The 17,917-nt window shown below is 53.5% G+C and overlaps 1 protein-coding gene across 1 annotated transcript; it reads left to right on the top strand.

The window, feature by feature from the left end:
- Positions 1 to 10,826: 10,826 nt before the first annotated feature.
- Positions 10,827 to 17,711, top strand: IQCD (IQ motif containing D). Its single transcript, XM_037376126.1, has 5 exons — positions 10,827 to 10,957; positions 11,691 to 12,526; positions 13,757 to 13,990; positions 15,679 to 15,750; positions 17,085 to 17,711. Exons 2-5 carry the CDS (start codon positions 11,834 to 11,836, stop codon positions 17,358 to 17,360), a joined length of 1,275 nt encoding a protein of 424 aa, XP_037232023.1. The 5' UTR covers positions 10,827 to 10,957; positions 11,691 to 11,833; the 3' UTR covers positions 17,361 to 17,711.
- The last annotated feature ends 206 nt before the right edge of the window (positions 17,712 to 17,917 follow it).

Here is a 17,917-nt window from a genome sequence, read left to right as displayed (position 1 = left end):
GGGTTACAAGAGCTCATTTGTACGCAGAGCAGCAGCATTACTCTTACTTCATTTTCATAAACATTGAGTATCATCCCCGATGGAGAGCTGATCATTTGGAGCCTGCTGACGCCAGAGCAGATGATGACTCGTAGCCGATGACCTGCTGCCAGAGGCTGCTGTTGGGTTGTATGATGGGATGGCAGGGCTCGACCGAGGTGTGGGCACCCCCCAGGGACATGGAGCGGTGCTTCATTGGACAGGCCAAGCAGGTGGTGGGGACCCACTCACCCCAGCAGTGCAGTGCAGCAGCGTCTGACCCCGCGTGTCCCCATGCTGTGGATCTTAGCTGCCATGGAGTCGAAGTAGCTGGAGATGCGGGCGGTGGGGGTGTCCATCACGGGGATGCACAGGTACCTGATGCACCCGTGTTCACCACCTCCGGGGAGACGTTGACAACCGTGCTGATGCGGTGGGTGAAGAAGAGGGGGAAGCTGTTGGCAGCCTCTGCATCACGGATGTAGGGGCTGGAGGTGATCCATGACAGGCTGCCTGGCTGGGGGGGGCTGGGGCAGCGCTGGGAGGGCTCCAGAGCTGCTGCCACTGCGGCACGCTGGTTGTGCCTAGAAACACATCCGTAACTGTGACTTGGGAAGACCAACATCATCACTCCGAACATCCCCCCTGCTTCCTTCTTCTTCCCCTAGTATATACACTCAGCGTGACATCCCATGGTATGGAACACCCCTTTGGCTAGTTGGGGTCAGCTGTCCCGGTTGTGTCCCCTCCCAGTGTCCCGTGCCCCTCCAGCCCTCCCGCCGGCAGGGCCTGAGAAACTGAGAAGTCCTTGACTTGGTATAAACATCCCCCAGCAACAGCTGGGACTATCAGTGTGCTATCAACATTGTGCACTGCACCAGATACTAAGAAAACCAACTCCATCCGAGCCGAAACCAGGACACCTGCACACACGAGGTGTGAGTTTCAAGACCTCAGGGCAGTGCAGCCACCATGAGTGAATTAGCTCCAGGCTACAGCCAAGCCCCAGGCTGTGCTGTGACACCCAGTTTGGTCCTGCAGCGGGTCCCTGGATCTGTGCTGTGCACACGGGCAGCTTTCTGTTTGCAGACAGACCCGGGGTGGGGGTGGGGATGCAAACCCCTTATGCTGGGGACACTGCATGCCTGCAAGGATGGAAGGAAGCCAGTGCTACTCCTGCGGTGGGCAGGTGACAGGAGGGTCATTGCTCGCCCAGTAAATTCTGGTTGAGAGGCCACTCAAACCAGATGACCACATTGCTGGTGGCTTTACAATGTGGGCTGTTTGTTGTCAGTGCGATGGATTGGGTCTGAGATGCAAGAATGTGAGAGAGCGTGCCTGCCGCCCTCCAGACCCGCTTCTTACAGCTGTGTCGGATGAATTGCAGTCAAGGAGACAGGTGAGTCATTTTTTTCAGACCGGTGTTGAGTGATACTTTGGAAATTTGGAGCTTTTTGCTCAAAGATCTCCTTGACCATAGCGAGGGGTGTGGCAGGATGCCTCTCTACCCGAAGACGAGCATCACTCTGGAATTCTTTACCGCGCAGTGTGGGCCGTGGCTGTAAGGCCTTACATTTGCTTTGGTAAGGGTAAAACGCTTTGAAAAAGCCCAAAAGTCTGAACGTTCCCACAAGCGTTTAGAGCAGCAGTTCGGGGGGACCAGGGAAGAAGGGCAGCGCGGTGCCCGAGGGCGGCTGCGGGGTGCGGGCAGGGCGGGCAGCGCGTGGGGTCCGGGAAGCCCCGCCCCCGCCGGCCCGGCCTGCCCCCGGCGCCCCGCCCCCGGCGCGCGCGGCCGCCCTCCCCGCCTGCAGAGCGCCCCCTGCGGGCCGTGGGGAGCTCCCACCCGCGCGCCGCCCGCCCACCGGGGTCCCCGTGGGCAGCCGCCGCAGCGACACGCGCCGTGAGGCCGGGGACGGCGCCGGGGGCCGCTCGCCTCCGGCAGGGAGGGAGTGGGCTGTGGGGGGGTGGGGGTGCCCTCGGTTTGTGCCTTTGGGAAGCGCCCCACCGGCGTGTCTCACGGCTCGTGGGGTTTGCGGCAGCGCTATCGGGGTGCAGGGCGGTGAACGAACCCAGGGATGGGGGGAAGGGCGAGGGGTCGGGGACTCGAGAAGTGCAGGGCAAACGGGGGGCGGAATGGAGCACTGAGGGCAGCGCCTGCGGGCACCGCAGGGATGGGTGGGTGCCGGCCACGGAGGGTGGCTGTGGGTAGGTACGGCTGATCGACCCCCTTCTTCCCATTCCCCGAGCCGGGGATGCTCAGGGCAACCGCCGGCTCTGGGATCGGGCTGTGGCGGGAGCACGGAGCCAGGGACACGGGCACCGGCCACTCTGGCCTCTGCCATGTTGTTGCACAAAGTATGTTTTGATTGTCCTTGAAAAACGCTCATCTAACTTGATTTTCAACACACTGACAGTAAAGGAGATGCTAATATTTCTCGAGGTGGCCTGGCCCTCCAGCCAGCATTGCAACCTTGCGGCTTTCTTAACAAAAAACGTTTTTTGCTTAAATGAAACTGATAATTTTTTGTTTCCCAGTGGCCTCGAGGAAATAATCAGAAGATGGCTGTCATGTCTTCACTCAGGTTTGTCTTTACTGGATTAAAAAATGCTTAGCACCTTCAAGCTGTCCCCCTCAGCTGGGATTTCTAAAGAGAATTTTCACGACCAATGCAAAGGGTGTAGCTCGGGCATCTGGACAGCACACCTGGCAAATTACAGCCCAGTGCTCAAACATCTGGAGGCATCAGGCCTTGACAATGAAACACTGCTTCTTGGTTTACTGTAAAACTATTTTTTTAAAGAAACAACAAACTTTTCCCTAACCTCTGGCTTTTGTAAACAGTAACTAATGCTGTTTCTTCTTCACTAGAGCTTTTCCAATAATTCGGCCGGCCTCAGACACCTGGCAACATCACACATGGTGAAATCTGAGGCTGGAAGGTGCCTGACTTTAGAAGCAGCGCCTTCCATCTCTGGGACATCTCGGCAACAACAGACCACCTGCAATGGCGATGCCTTACAGGGCCAGCAGTGAGCTGAAGGCGTCCTCTCAAGCTGCCCGCAAAGGATGCTTCACAGTCATCACTCCGGTGCTGAAAGGCTCTAGAAATACTGAATAGGAAATTGGGGTTTGGCACCTGAATTGGCTTAAACCCACACATCTATAAAGTCTTTTTTTTTTTTTTTTTTTTCCCTGAGTATTTAAGGCATCTTCTTCTTGTCTTTCCTTCCTACACCCATGATAAACCTGCCCTGCATACTGTCCTCTCCGTGGACAGATCCTTCTTGACCACTCTCATGGACAGCCTCAGCCATGCTGCCGCCCAGATACTGCACCAGACCTTAGTGATGACATCCAGCTGGAAAAAGGAATTACCAGCAGAGTCAAGTGCCTCATAGCCCTGCATCTGCAGCTTTTGCCTGCTGTGTTTATCCAGGAAAATGCGGATCTATTGTTCACCGTGACAGCTGCTGGACAGGACAGACAGGAAACATCCTGGGCCATGCTGGCACCATGCTGGCTGGCGTGTACCTGCGTCAGTTGGCTTGGGTAGCACTGAAAGCCAACAAGAGATGTGCTGAGGTGAAAAGCAAGGAAATGCCAACAAGCAATTCCATCGATTTTTAGAGAGGAACCTGGAGGTTGTCTCCTGGGGTTTTCCTTGTGGGAAGATGCTGGGAGAAAAGGACTGGTTTAAAGCCAAGTGAGAGCTTCTGGATTTGGTCCAGACATTTGTGTGTTACCATGCAACACTTCAGCTATTGTTTGGATACTGCCTGGAGCTCTTGGCTCTGTCAGCTGTGAAATGTGCCATCCAGGCAAAAGCGCACCCAGGCTCCTGCAGCCCATCTCTTTCCCCTCCAGCTCTCAGCAGTCTGGGCTGCAGCAGACCTGCCCTCCACAGCCTTTGGACTCACCGGTATGTGTCTGGCCTCCGCAGCATCCCAGGGTGATGAGTCGCAGAGTTTAATAATGCAATGTGAAAAAAATAGTCCCTTTAGTTTGTGGTAAACTTACTATCTGGACCAATTCACCATGCATCCCCAGTTCTTGCGTTACAAGAAGCAGTGACTGATTGCTCATTTGTTGCTTCCCCACTTTCTGATTTCAGAGTCTTCGGCTTTGCCTCCCCTCCATCAGCCTCCACTTCAATGTGGGGCGGTTTCAGCTCAGCGCCGCTGTGCAGCCAGCCCAGGAGCAGTTCATCCCCGTTGCTACAGTAACGGCTGCATCCATCCATCTCTCAAATGGCACCCACCCTGTGCTGGGGGGAGTCCTCAAGTGGTGCCTGGCATGCAGCAGTACCAGCACCCTGCAGGGAGCAGGGGATGTCCCTCCACTCTTGCCATGGGAGCAGAGGGGCTTTGGGGCTCTGTCTAACGGTGCTCCTCTGTGTGGAGGTGACAGGGCCAGAGCTCAGCCCTTCTGAGCACCTCCCTGTCCTCCTTGTGCTGGGAGAAACCAGTCACCAGTCGTCATTCCTCCAGCCCACCAGCTCAGTGCTGTCCTTGATCCCAGCGTCCCCATGGCAGGAGTCTGCCCTTGCCACGCAGCAGCCACCCCGGTATGAGGAGCACCAGGCGTGGGGTGATGCCTGGCCCCGTTTGCCCTTGCCTCGCCTACCTTCAGCCCCGTGGCCTCGAAACCGGTGGAGCTGTTGGAGCTGTAGCGTTCACCACGGCAGGCTGCCAGCGTTAGCTGGTTCCTGGGCCTGGCTCTGCAGCCCCACACGTGTTCCCACCTGGCAGAGCAAGGAAGCAGCTGAGATCTTCCTGGGAGAGCAGAGGCTGGGACTTGCTGCAGACCCAGCAGGCAGGTGCCTATCAAAATCACACACTCGGTGTCCCCGACAGCCCCAGGGAGATTTTCCTCCCGAAGAGCTGGTCTCATCGCTGCCCACAGCTGACTGCAGAGGGTGCTGCTGGCTGAGCCAGTGTCCCCGCTCACCCATGCTTCTGCCATCCCCTTCCCAGCCTGGTGCTCTCAGGCTTCCAGCTTTGCTCAGCCAGCTCAGCGCATCCAGACCCATCTGTCTTCCCCCTTTTAAAAGTCAGTTTGCTCAGAGCTGACAAGAACTCCACTACACTTGTCTCTTCAGCAAACTCCTTACTGCAGGAACTCACTGGTTTCTCTGTTTAGGTAGAGCGGAGGTGAAGGCAATGGTGGCTTGATCAGGAAAGTCCCCAGCTCCAGTGCTTCCCCATGGGGATCTCTGAGGGGTTCCTCTTGCCTTCCAGTGTCGACAGATGGCTTCAGGCGGGAGAGGACCGTTCACCTTGGTGCCGACTGGTGGGGTCTGTTTTCAGCCAAACCTGGAAGAATGTGGAGCTGTGTCAGCACAGCGCTCATCAGCTGAACCAGGTGATGCTTGGAGCAGAGGGGGCTAGTACGGGCTGCCCGCATCTTTCCCAGGGGAGCAGCTGAAGCCAGAGCCATAGGGCAGCTGCCACCCAGGATTAGATGAATTATCAAAGCAGCCCAGGGCACCAGCACTGACATATAACCCATGTTTCCTCTCCCTGCAGCTCCAATCTCAGTGCGCAAAAGCAAGCAGACAGGATCTGGGCAGAGACCTGGGCCCTTTCCTCACCCAAGAGACTCCCAAGGGGAGAAGGAGCTGATACATCCCAAGTCTGGCACACTGTACAGTGCTCATGGATGCCCTGGGGCGGTGTTAGAACAGGCAGGTGACTTGACCGTAGCCCCATGCAGGCAAGACCTAGTACAGACAGTGTGACAGGCAGGTGTGAGTGGTTAGGTTCAGCCTCATCACAGGGCAGCACTGCCTGTGTTTGGCTTGGCAGGCAGCTCCCTTGCCTGCCCATGTGTTCAAGCTTGGGCCACAAATATAGTATTAACATTGTATGTTCACTGAATGCTAAATCACAGGAGCTTGCACTGACCTGGAACAAGCTTTGTAAACTGCTGAGACGAATGTGCAGTTGGAAAGAAATAGCAGCTCCTGCATGTCTATCCTGAGACCAGCACTACTGCTTCACTGGGCTTGTTTTACGTACATGCTGCATCACTGTTATCCTCCACAATTGCAAGAGGCTGGTAGGAAACATAGCCCAAGAAGCAAAACATTAGCTGCTACCTGCTGTCTGTTTGGGTTCCCAGCAGCAGCAGGTACTGCTACTTCTTTGAGATGACTCCTGCACCAGAGCTGTCTTCCTGCCTGAAGCCATGGAGGAAGCAAAAGGGTGAAAGCTTCATGTTCTGCACGTAGCAACGCATGTCCTGTTCCCCAGCATCTCCCCCAGGCAGGTGACAGGGCTGGGTGTCCTGAGAGGCAGAGAGGCAGAATCGGCGGGACCTTGCCCAGGAGCCGATGCTGGCCGTGCAGGAGTGGGCAGTGCTGGAGCTGCGCAGGCAGATGAGCACCACTCCTGAAGGCGAACCCTGTGGCAGGTAGGGTGGGAAGGCTGGAAAGCACCAGGATCCCTTGTGGAACGAGCCCTCCTGCATGTGGTGAGAAGGTTCAGGGCAGTCAGCAACCCCCAGGGTACAGATCTGTGGAGCTGGAGATCAGCTCCTCCCAGCCTGGCTCTGGAGAGCAGTGGCCAAAGCATGCAGCCACAGGGGCAGCGATACCTCCCTGCCTGCTCCTGCTGCCCCCATTGCCCTCCAGTGGTCCTCCCCTGTCCTACGGCTGTGAAACCACCACTTCTCATGATTTGCTTGCTGTTTAAATTCCCCTCGGAGGCTGGACAGGTCTCCTCTCCAGCTCAGCCAGTTCTGCTGCGCTGCCATGCTTGGATAAGCAGCTCCCCCACGTCATCCCAACGGTGCCCCTCGGTGTGATGAGTCTCCTGTCCTGTGCATGACCAATGACCTCTCTGGGCTCATCTGCCTGGTGGCCACTGCAGAAGCAGCAACCATTACCCCCAAAGTGGTGCTTGGGAAGCTCCGTCATGCTTTAACTAACCCACATTCAACCCTAAATTAGCTGGCAAGGGAACCAGAGGATGCAGGTCAGACAATCCTGCATGTAGCAAGGGTGATTACATGTTCTCTCTCCCTCTGCCAGGAAATAAGCTCTGAGAAAAGGGCCTGACGTTATTTTTAATAAGGTTCTCAGAGCCCTGTCTGAGCCTTTCTGACAGTCTCTGGGGGCCAGGGGAAGAGCAGACTCCTTCCGACCTGCTCACAATACAGACGAGGAACACGTCATCCCACTGACGGCGAGACATGGGAATGAGTGAACACAAGCCGGAGCTGCAGGTGGGCCGTGGTCAGGGATCAGTCAGCCCTGCAGATTCCCCTGGGGCTTGGTGTGGTGCCAGAGCAACACGTTCCCAGCAGAGCATGATGCAAGGCTTGGTGCAGCACAGCAACCAGCACAACCGGCTCCTGTGAGGGTCTCCTGAGGACCAGCTCATGTGCCTCCAGACACAGCCTGCTCCAGCTCAGCACTAAGGGCTCTGCAAGGGTTCATGGCTTCAGAGCTCCTGATGTGCAGAGGAGCAGGAGAAGATGCTTTCCATCGCATTGGCAAATCGGTTTCTGCCCGCTCCTGTAGGTGCACTTTGGCTGCCAGAGCAAATATGGTGGCAGGAGGGGACTGTCCCTACAGTGACGCCAGGTTGGAGTGCTGTACCCTGCAGCAAGGCATTGTTGTGTACCTCTGCTCTTTCGCCACCATTTCATCATCTGTTTTAACTGGCGTAATCCACCCCTTCACTGCTGTCCCCTCCCTTGTCCCACGCATGGGTGGGTGGCAGCAGGAACATGGAAATCATTGGGGAAACCCAAGCTGGGGTGGATCATGGGCTCCCAAGCTGATCGGCCGAGCCTGCCTGGCCCCAGATGCTGAGCTTTGCTTCCCTTCATCAGAGGAGAGGGATTCAGCATCTGAAGAATGGTTCTGACAGTGGGTGAAAGCCCAGATGGGGTCAGGGAGGTCTTTGATGTTCTTGTGCTGTTTAGTCACAAGGCCTTTGTGTCTGAACATGGCCGGCCTCAAACGGTGGGGGACAGTGTGCTTGGGCTGTACCTGCACCCAGAGTCTCTCGTCTCTCCAGGCCCTGCTTGGACATGCCCCACACAGCTCCCCTGCCCACATAGTTTGGATTCTGGGGCACCTCTGCCTCAGGGCGATGATGCAGTCTGGTGGGTTTGGATGCAGTGAATTGTTTCAGGATGGATCTGAGGTTTTTCCTACATCCTGGATGAGGTGGGATTGACGCAGGTTCGGTGATGTTTCACCCAGCTCTCAAATCGATCTGGTTTCCTTCCTGGCAGAAGAGCTGCTGCTGGCCTGGAGCGGTGTGTGAAGCTGCAGGACGAGTCAGGCTGCTCTGGGCACGTGTCGTCACCCCCATCTCCACCTGCAAGACAGGGATGTCTCTAATTCCCAAATTCAGGAAGGAGTGGCAGTGGTCCACAGGTCTTCCCTACTTCAGAGGAGGTTTGAATGTGACCCACCCTTCCACCCTTTCCATCCTCTCCCTGCGCGTCCCAAGGGCCCTTCTGTCCCTTCAAGCAGGCTGTGCACCCAAGGGCATAGGCAACTCTGGTGACAGTCACTAGACAGCTGATCCGATCTCCAGGTCCCAGCTGTAAGGAAGCCCAAGTGTGCATTTCTTGGAGGGCAGTGGCCCATTTCAAATGAAGCAATCAAGAGACTCGTCAACTTGGGAAACAAAAAGACATTCTTTTCAAGACAGATTTAATTGCCAAAATGCCTGCAGGGTGGCAGCCTTGCAGGGGGTCAGGGTTCACCCCTGAAATCCTTGTCAGGAAAAGCAGCAGCTTTCCACATCTCAGGGCTGCTTCTCTGTGCTGGGCTGACAGCTGTGAGGGAAAAATCCAACTGACAGCACATCACCTTTGTAATCTTATGGCCCCTATGTGCTTAAATCCCATGTGTCCTGATCATCCTGCTGTCTCCTGATCATCCTGCAGCCAGGAAATCATGGATCTGGATCCAGCAAGATCACAAGTTCCCATCTGCCAAATTAGAGCACAAGAAGGTGTTTCTGGACAGCTCTGCTTTCACTGGAGGCTGAGGGACAGTCTGTCCTAGACTTGTGGTTAGAGCCACCCCTTCTCCCCCCAGCAGGCTGGGTATGTCCCAGCCTAGGGTTTGTTCCAGTGGCTGCAGCGTTTTGACCCAAACCCAGACTTGCCATCACATTGAATCCCGGTGTTGCCTTTGAATTGGTCCTTTGCATGGGTCACTGAGGGCAGGAGGTGGCCCATGTGCAAGTCACTGCTCCCCCAGCCAGGTAATGAACTGGATACATCAAGCCTGACACGGGTCTGCTCCCACTTTGCTCTCTGCAGTTCCATCTGCCTCCTGTGTCTCTGCCAGACCCGTGGTCCCACTCTGTACAGGGAAGCAGCAGACCTGGGCAAGCCTGGCCCCACCATGGGTGTCCTCTCAACCATCCTCACCAGTGCCAGGCCTTAAAATTCTGGCGCTGGTAGTCCCACTGCATCTCCCATCATCAGACCTTAGCCTGCTTTGTGTGGGGAAATAATTAATTACTGGCGACGTGCTGGACCAGTGGGCACAGTTCCCAGTGCTAGGGATTTATTCATGGGCTCAGTCACGCTATGCACAGAAATAGAGGGGACTGCTCACACGAGGAAAGGCTGCATGGTGCTGGGCTGGCTGAAACCTGGGACGAGGCTGGCCACGGGTGCCACAGCCACCACGCCACTGCTTCATGCTTGCTCCTACCCCCAAGGACAGAGCTGGCATCACTGGGAGCCCAGGCTGGCATTCAGCATTTTGCCAAGTTTCCTCCTGGAAACCAAAACCCTGGTCTCCATGAATGCACCCTTCTCACTGACAGCACAGCAGGGTGAGGGCAGGGCTTGAGCTCAGCTTTCAAGGGCCAACATGTTCTTTGCAGACATTACTAATTCAAGGGGTAACTAACTAATTGGGCATGTGCGGCATCAGCATTTTAATCAGCTGGAGTTTATTAGCATTTATATGGCCCTGAATGCAGAGTCCTATAAAACCAGTGTTCCTTAGTAGTACAGTTAGGGTAATTTCTTGGTTGCTGGTGTCTGTAATCCCTGCTAGACTCTTATGTTGTGCCTTATTTAATATTGCAACATGGTCTAAATTTCAGTAACTTCAGCCTGCTTGAGGTGTGTGAGCACGCAGAGTCCTCGGAATGTATTCCAGCGTGGCACCCCTGCCCTTCTGTGAGCTCTCCTCACCAGGAACCGCGGCCAAGGCCCCACGTCACCCCTTGACGGGGCCAGGGATGGCTCCGGGGCTGATGCCCTCGTCCTCCTGACACCTCCATCCCAGCAGGCAGCTGGTGTGCCCCTCCCTGTGCTCAGCTGCATGGCCAGCCCCCTCAGGGCTCCTGACACCTACTCACTGACACCCTCCACTTTTCATTCCTGCTCTTCTTTTATGACACCAGGGCCTGGGAGACTTGATCTCGGGGGGCATAAAGTTTTATTTTCCGCCTTATTTTTAGGACTCCCTGCAATGCACTGCTGGGGATCCCTGAGAGAACGCTGCTGCGAGCACACACTGCTCGGGATGCCTCTTCTCTGCTGCACCGCTGCCACAAAACCGCCGCTGGGTTCCGCGCCCGCGGATCCCCGCCCCGCCCCGCGCCCGCGCCCGCCAAGATGGCCACCCACGCCCCGTCCCGGCATCTCGCCGCCGCGGGGCGTCTCATTGGGCAGCGGCGCTGCCCATCAAGCGATCGGCGCCCCTGCGGTGTGGGGCCCGCGCGGGGCGGGGCAGAGCCGCTCGCCATAGGCTGCCGGGGAGGCCCGCCCCCGGGAGGGTTGCCTAGCAGCCGGGGGACTCTGGCGGCGGCCGGCTGGGCCCGCGGCGGTAGCGAGCGGGGCCGGCCTGGGACCAGAACGGGACCGGGACCGCCTGCGCTGCACGGACTGGGGCAGCCTGGGACCGACGTCCCCTGGGAGCCGATCCCTGAGATACCCTTGGCCGCCGAGGTCCTGACCCCCGGGATCCCCGCTGGGCCTCTGTCCCCCCAGGCCCCTGTCCCCCGAGGCCCCGGGCCTCTCCTCAGAGGAACCCCCGAATGCCGGCCCGGGCCCGCCCGAGCCTCCTGACCCTTACACAGGGAGTCCTCCCCCCCGAGAATCCCCCTCCCCGACCTCTGACTCCCACATCCGGGGAATCCCTGGGTTCCCCCAGACCCACGCTGAGGGGACCCTTTGCTCCCAGTCAGCCTCCCACACGCAGCTGCCCTCTGCCCCCTCACTGCCCTCTCTTGCTCTTGTCCCTGCCAGCACAGCCCCTCCTGGCACCCAGATCCCCTTTCCCACCTCATCCCTCTGGCGGTGCCAGGCCTGGAAGGACAGAGATTTCGCACTGGGAACCCTGCCTTTCGCTCCAGGGTGGCCCCAGGGACCTGCAAGCCCGCCTCCACACACCTCTAGGGACTGCAGAGCTGCAACATGTGCTTCTCCACTTCAGCTGCTACTTAGAAACAGTTGGGAGGGAGTCTTCTCCTCACCACCCTTCAAAGTCGGTGGCCCATTACTCTCCTTCCTTCCCATGGGTGTTCAACAGCCTTTCTGGGACAAGGACCAGTTCTGGTGCATGAACCCCATGTCCTGGCCCTGTGCCCAGACCCAGGCAGAACTCCAGCATGATCTGAAACTCCCACGTTTTCCCACTTTATATTGTTTCTCTAATGCTGTCACCTTGTTTTCCTTTTAGAGATAAAATCCAAGAAAGAAGAATACATGACAGTAGCAGCAGAGGGACCTTGAAGTTCCTTGATTGAATCTCACCTTGTATAAGAGCTGTGTCCTTTCTAGACCTTAAAAAACCACTCAACTCACAAGTGTTTAACTGAAGCCATGGCAACAGGGGATCCAGCTGTATTCCAAGAATCATCTCAGGACGTGAAGCAAAGAAACAAACCCTTGATGAAGGGCATGGCAACTCAGGAGAAGGCAATGATCACATTAGATGCCATGAAGATGTTAGGTCCACATCAGTTAAAACCTGATAATGTTGAGACAGAAAGAATCATAGCTGTCTTGGATGAGACAATTGCCAAGCTGGAGATGAGCAGTTTGATACCACATATTATTAACTCTCTGGATAGGTTTGCTGATATGCTGGGACCTGAGATCACAAACAGCCTGACTGAGCACCAAAAGCTTTCAAATGAAATGGAGCATCTGCTTGTCAGGTCTGAAGAAGAGGACACCATGACAGCTGAGGAGCAACGGGGCTGTCTCTGCTTGCTAGAGCAACATCTGAAATGTTCTGTTAGAAACGTACTGAGACTCTTACTGGCCAACCCTTCAGTTTGCCACATTCTGAAATATGAAGCCTGGGCAAGAAAGTCGCCAGCTGAAGTGTTCATCAAAGCTTTTGGGGACTTCAGGAATTTCATGCTCGAGAGACTCCTGACTAGTCCTGTGGAAGAGGAAAGAAAGATTCAGATCAAGGAGGACATTTTCCTCCAGATTAAGAAAAACACTGAAGCAATCACAGCTTTACAAGCAGAACTGGCAGCAGCAATCCGGACTCAAGAGGAGGAGGTATGATACTGTGGGAATATGTTTTCCAACAAAGCGTTACTGAAGCAAAACATTGGTAAGCTAAAAAATGATCCCTTTCTTGCAGTTCTTAAAGATGAAATTCTGGAAATAATTTCTAAACCAGATCCTAAATTTAAAGATACTATTTTCATTGTAAAATATAATTAAAAATGCTTATTGCATACTTTTTTTTTTAATTTGGCATGTTTTGAACCTGTTCTCACCAGCCAACTTGAATGATACAAGTCACTGAGTTTAAAAAGGAGCTGCAGGACAGGCACAAATTACTGCGGTAGTGTTTTGGCAGGGCTACAATGCCAGCTTCCAGCATGAGACTTCATCCACTGCTGATGAAATGATGAAAAGTCATTCCAGGGAGAGATTGCTCTGATTAAAATCCATTTTTAATATCTGCTCTGTCTTCACTCTTGCTTAAAACCAACATTTCTGTGACTTCCAGCTCTAATCCTAGCTGCCTTAGAGCATTTGTGATTAATATGTGATTATACAAATTCTTCATTTTTTTCAGTGAAGGCAGCTGAGATACAGACAAATGAACAGGCATTTCCCAGGCTCTTTCTGTGAGTCTGTGGGCAGTGCCAGCATCCAAGCCCCTGAACTCCTGACAAGCAATCCTTTGTTTTATACGTATGCTTTTCTTTCTCCTTCCTGCAAGAGGGGTCAGAGGGGAAGGTTTTGTCATGTGCTTACTGCATTGAATGGTGCTAACAGAGACAAGGGCCTGCTTTCCTCATTCTCTCCGCTCCTTGGAGATCCGTGAATCGAGACACTTGAGATTTTTATGTGCAATTTGGCAGCTTGTCCAGGGCATAATGAATAAATCTGTTTCACTGGTCCCTGCTGAGGATTTCTCTTGCAGGCAGCACACTGAGCTGCATCCCCCAGCCAGCCATTCTGAGCCTAATCCAAAGCTTGAGGGAGCTGTGGGTAGCCCTGATTTTGGCTGTTCCTCAGATGGCAGTGCCAGTGGGTCTTGGTATGGTTTGTTCAGTTCTCTACCTTTACTAACAGGTTGCCAGAGGAGCAGTGGGGGAAGGTTTCCAAAGCACCTTGTGCAAGTCTAACTCTGTTCCCTCAGCCAGCAGTGGCAGGTCCCTGTTGCTACCTGATCAGCAGGGTGTTGTCTTAGGTCTCCTCCACCTTTGCAAGAGTGCCTTACTTCTGCCCACCTTATGCCTCAACGGTATTTCTCTTGTTTTCTGGGTCTAGATTCACAGGAGGGACAATGTGATCAAAGACCTCAAAACCAGCATGCAAGATCTGTCCAAAGACTGCGAGGCTGGCATCCAGCAGATCAAGCAGCAAGGAGAACAACAGCAAAAAGAGGAGCTGCAAGCCTCCCAGGCCAAATGTACCAGGCTACAGCAGGACATTCAGCGGCTACGAACACAACTCAGTGCACTTGTACTGGAGCATCGAGCATCAGAGCTGGCTCTCAGAAAGGTAAATGGGAGGAGGGCTCTAGAACAGGACATTTAAAACCTTTTGTAGCGCTGTCAGGTCTGGTTGCTGGCTGCTGCAAGTAATTACTTGGTTCATGCTAGCTCCTGGCAGGATGCACATGCTTTTTGTCAGAGTATACCTGCTCTGTCCTCATGCTCTGCTGATTCCAGTGGAAAGCAACCCTGCAGCAACAGCAGGGAAGTAGCCTGCTCACAGGTCCTCCTCCTGCCTGCTGACTTGACTCTGAAAACACCTTTATACAGCACTGTGACACTGCATGCTAGAGAGACTGTGGTCTAGTTGAAGTGCAGAGCAGCTGGGCTGTGGCAAAACAGGCATGGCGTACGTTAAGAAACAAGGGATTTGGTGTAGGGTAAGCAGAGCAAACATAATATTGGCTCTATATAAAGCCATCTTTTAGAGTTGATTGTAGTATTCAAGGTTGAGCACAGCTGATCTTGGAAGCTAAGAAGTTTCTATGTTGTCTGGCACTTTGCTGAAGACACAAACTAAGGCATCGGGTTGAGTTGAATGAGGGGGGAGATTTGATTTATCACAGTGCTGAGCAGCTACAGGAGGAGGAAATGGGCATGGCAGGCAGGCTCAGGCCTCTGTATCAACAGCTTTGCCCTGAGCAAAACATGCTAGTGGCATGGGCACAGAGAATCTAGAACTGGAAAAAGAGCAGTTTTTTCCCCCCTCATATTACTCCTACTGGGTATTTACTCCGAGCAAGCATTGGCCTCCCATCGGCAGGACAACCCGTGCTGGTAATGGGGCATCTTTCACTTTTGCATTGGATGACGTAGAGCAAAGTGGCCGTGGGGCTGGGCACTGACAAAGCATGACATGCAACTTAGAGCTGCAGCACAAAATCCAAAACCTACCCGTTTACACCACCTTTAATGGAGTGGCTCTATCAGACAGTTTCTTTTGAGGCTGCAGGCCACTGCAGTATTTGTGGGTGTGTTGCTCGGTTCATTCTAATGCTCATGCAGACAGATTTACTGACCACAGAGGTTTCCTTTCCCCCCCTTTAGCAGGTCCTGTAGTCCTGTGTGGTCTAAATAGCTGAGGTCTGACCTCATGATGGCCTGGGAGCCCTTGGGACATTCTGGGTCAGTGTCATACAGGAAATCAGGCGGCACTTGTGATGGGCTTTAGCTGATCTTTCTCTTGATGATTCTAGGGAGCACAGACACAGCAGCATGTGGTAAATGGCCCATAACTGGTTATGCTGCAGTATAGCCACCGTTAAGCTATTTTACAGCTAGAAATATCTCTTTGTTTTAAAAGGCACTATCTTTTGAGTACTTTCTGTCCGGCTTTCATGTTTAGCAATTCTCTGTTGCCTAAATTTTAGGGTAGTCACCCCAGTTTGTCAGTGACTTGCCACATTCCATCAGACGTTCATTTCCTACTGCAGAATACACCTTTCAGATGCATGTCAATCCCCCAGCTCCACGCTGTACACCAAATAGGACCTTTTTGCCTCAGGGAGTGTCCCATGAGAATCCCCAAACCAGGGCAAGCAAAATACGTCAGCTGAAGGAAGCTTGCCACAAGGAGGAGGTGTTACGCTCAAATGTAATGATGCTGGGGCTCAAAACTACATTATTTTCTAACTCGGGCTACTCTCTAGCAGGCTTCAGGTACCTGCAAGGAACCTCTGTTGTTTTGTGTTACAGAGGAAGTGCAGACTGGAGAAGGAAATTGTGAACTGGATCGAGAAATACGACACAGACATGGGAGAAAAACAGGTATCCACTTTAGAGTGCTTTGCTATCCCGTGAAATTATATGTTCAGATAGATTCTTGTCCAAAAGGACACATGGCTCTTACACAGGAGGCTATGGAAGTGAGGAGCAGTTCAGCATCCAAAAGAAGTACAGGCTTTTGTAGGAAAGGTATCTTTGTCCTGCCTAGGTGTTAGGAGTTCTCTGCTGCTTTGACTTCAGAAAAAGTTACATCCACTGCTAAATCCCACAGTATCTGGGGGAAAGTGGTTTGCCATGTTCTGTAAGACATGCCCACCCGATGCTAGGGAACAGGTTTTTCAGTTTTGCTTCAATCCTCAATCCTGTTGGCCCCTAATTCACGTCCAATTTCTGCTGCCCCCCTTGGGAGATGCGCTAAGCACTAAGAAACATAACAACCTGCATACCGCTGCCTTGGCATCCAACTTAACCACAGCAGTCTGAGAATCACATCAACACCCCGCAACCTCGCCTCTGAGAAGGCCCTAGTTGCTTTCCTGTTCTTGCCCTATTTATGGAGATGGATAAAAGCTGCTGGATTGCTAACAAAGCAAAAAGTAGGTTATGGAGATGGATAAAAGCTGTTGGATTACTAACAAAGCAAAATGTAGGCAGGGACCTAGAAGCTGGCTGCTAATAGTAGGAAGTGATCCCCCCGTGTCAGATGCTTAACAATGGGATTATTTTGGTCTCCTGCATGCTGGGTGGCTGGAGCACCACGTCACAGAAGGTTTGGGGCAGAACTTGATAAGGCAGAGACACACATTAACGCTGCTGATTCCCCTAATCTTCCCTCTCTGTGTGGCTTCCTCAAAGGCATTAGGAAAGGCATAAACTGCTGCTGAGCTTGGAAGTGTAGCAACATCATTAAAAATACCTGTCCTTGGACTTTTCCAGGCTGACATGGTCTGGCACTTCTCATGCTCTCAACAGCGTACAGCATATTAGCTGGGCTTCAGTGCTGCTTGCCTGAATGGCTTCTTAGCAAAGGTGTTAGCTCAGGCTCAGCCTTACCCAAACTGCAGTCTTTTTGCACGGAACACCTGCAAAAGGGACTCTGTCCTGCGTGTGTGTGGGTGCTGTTTGCAACACAGGGAGAATTATGAGAATATTTTTCAGAGGTACATGAAGATACTAGGACCTGGCATCTCATGAAATTCCCTGGGTACCGGGCACATGCCTCCTTTTTGAGTCCCTTTGGAAAGACTCAGCTCAGCTCCCAGTTGTGGTTCTGCTTGCGTTTGGGATGAGTTTAAGGACCTTCACCCAGGGATGTACAGGGAGGAGCTGCTGAATGCCCTCCCAACTGCTGTACTTGGTATCTGTTGTCTTGCTAGGCTGAGTATGAGGAGGTTCGTGCTGCCTATGCCAAGGAGAAGGTCCAACTATCCCTGCTGAAAGAGAAACACGCGGTCCTTCTCCAGGAGTATTCCCAGATTGAGGAAGAGCGCAGGATACGTCAGGAGAAGGAGGAGCAGGCTTTGAAAGAGTTGACCACCATGACCCTTGCTGCCACCCGCATCCAGGCCTTCTGGAGAGGCTACTTGCTCCGGTCCCTCTTCAAGTCAAAAAGGAAGAAGAAGAAGGGCAAGGGCAAGAAGACCAAGAAATAAAGCACAAAATCTATTATCTGTCCTCCTGGCAAAGCTTCTGACTCTGCTCGGCCTGAGGTGTTCTAGATAAAAGCATTAGGTTGGAGTGATCGTTTGCATTCAGGCCTCTAGGGCTGGGGCTGCCTCTCACAGTTGGAGTATATTAGAGCTGCGGTTCCAATATACTCCATTTTAGGTCTCCTCAATGCAAGGAGACTCTGCAAGGAGTCTCCCGGTGAAGGGACTGAGCCAGGAGCACAGGTTCCTGTCTTGTGGCCTTGGTTGTAGTCTCCTTGTTTATATTTCGCTTGTGTGTCAGGGCCTCATTCTGTTCTTACTGAAGGTGGCAATAAAATCATTCCAGGGTCAAGATGAGGCCCTTCATCTGACAAGGTTTCTGCTTGTGTGGATTTGAGACATCATGTCCCTTTCTGCAGGAGGAAGCTGCAGGACCATTGATTATCAGTGCGAGAAGTGATGCAAATCCTGACTGGGCATCACCCCTGGCAGTTTGCAGTTTTCAGCAGGGGCCGTCCAAAGGGTGGGGTGTGGCATGGTCGCTCAGCACCTGCCCTGCT

Source organism: Falco rusticolus, chromosome 1, assembly GCF_015220075.1.
Source record: "Falco rusticolus isolate bFalRus1 chromosome 1, bFalRus1.pri, whole genome shotgun sequence".
NCBI classification, from domain to species: domain Eukaryota; kingdom Metazoa; phylum Chordata; class Aves; order Falconiformes; family Falconidae; genus Falco; species Falco rusticolus.
Note: the sequence above shows the minus strand (reverse complement) of the source record. Positions and strands in the feature narration are given on the sequence as shown.

Bases quoted from the DNA above. Each gene is read 5' to 3' on its own strand.
- IQCD (XM_037376126.1), top strand. From the start codon at position 11,834: ATGGCAACAGGGGATCCAGCTGTATTCCAAGAATCATCTCAGGACGTG. The intron at 13,991-15,678 runs GTAAATGGGAGG...TTTGTGTTACAG, and splicing joins CAGAGCTGGCTCTCAGAAAG to AGGAAGTGCAGACTGGAGAA. The intron at 15,751-17,084 runs GTATCCACTTTA...TTGTCTTGCTAG, and splicing joins CAGACATGGGAGAAAAACAG to GCTGAGTATGAGGAGGTTCG.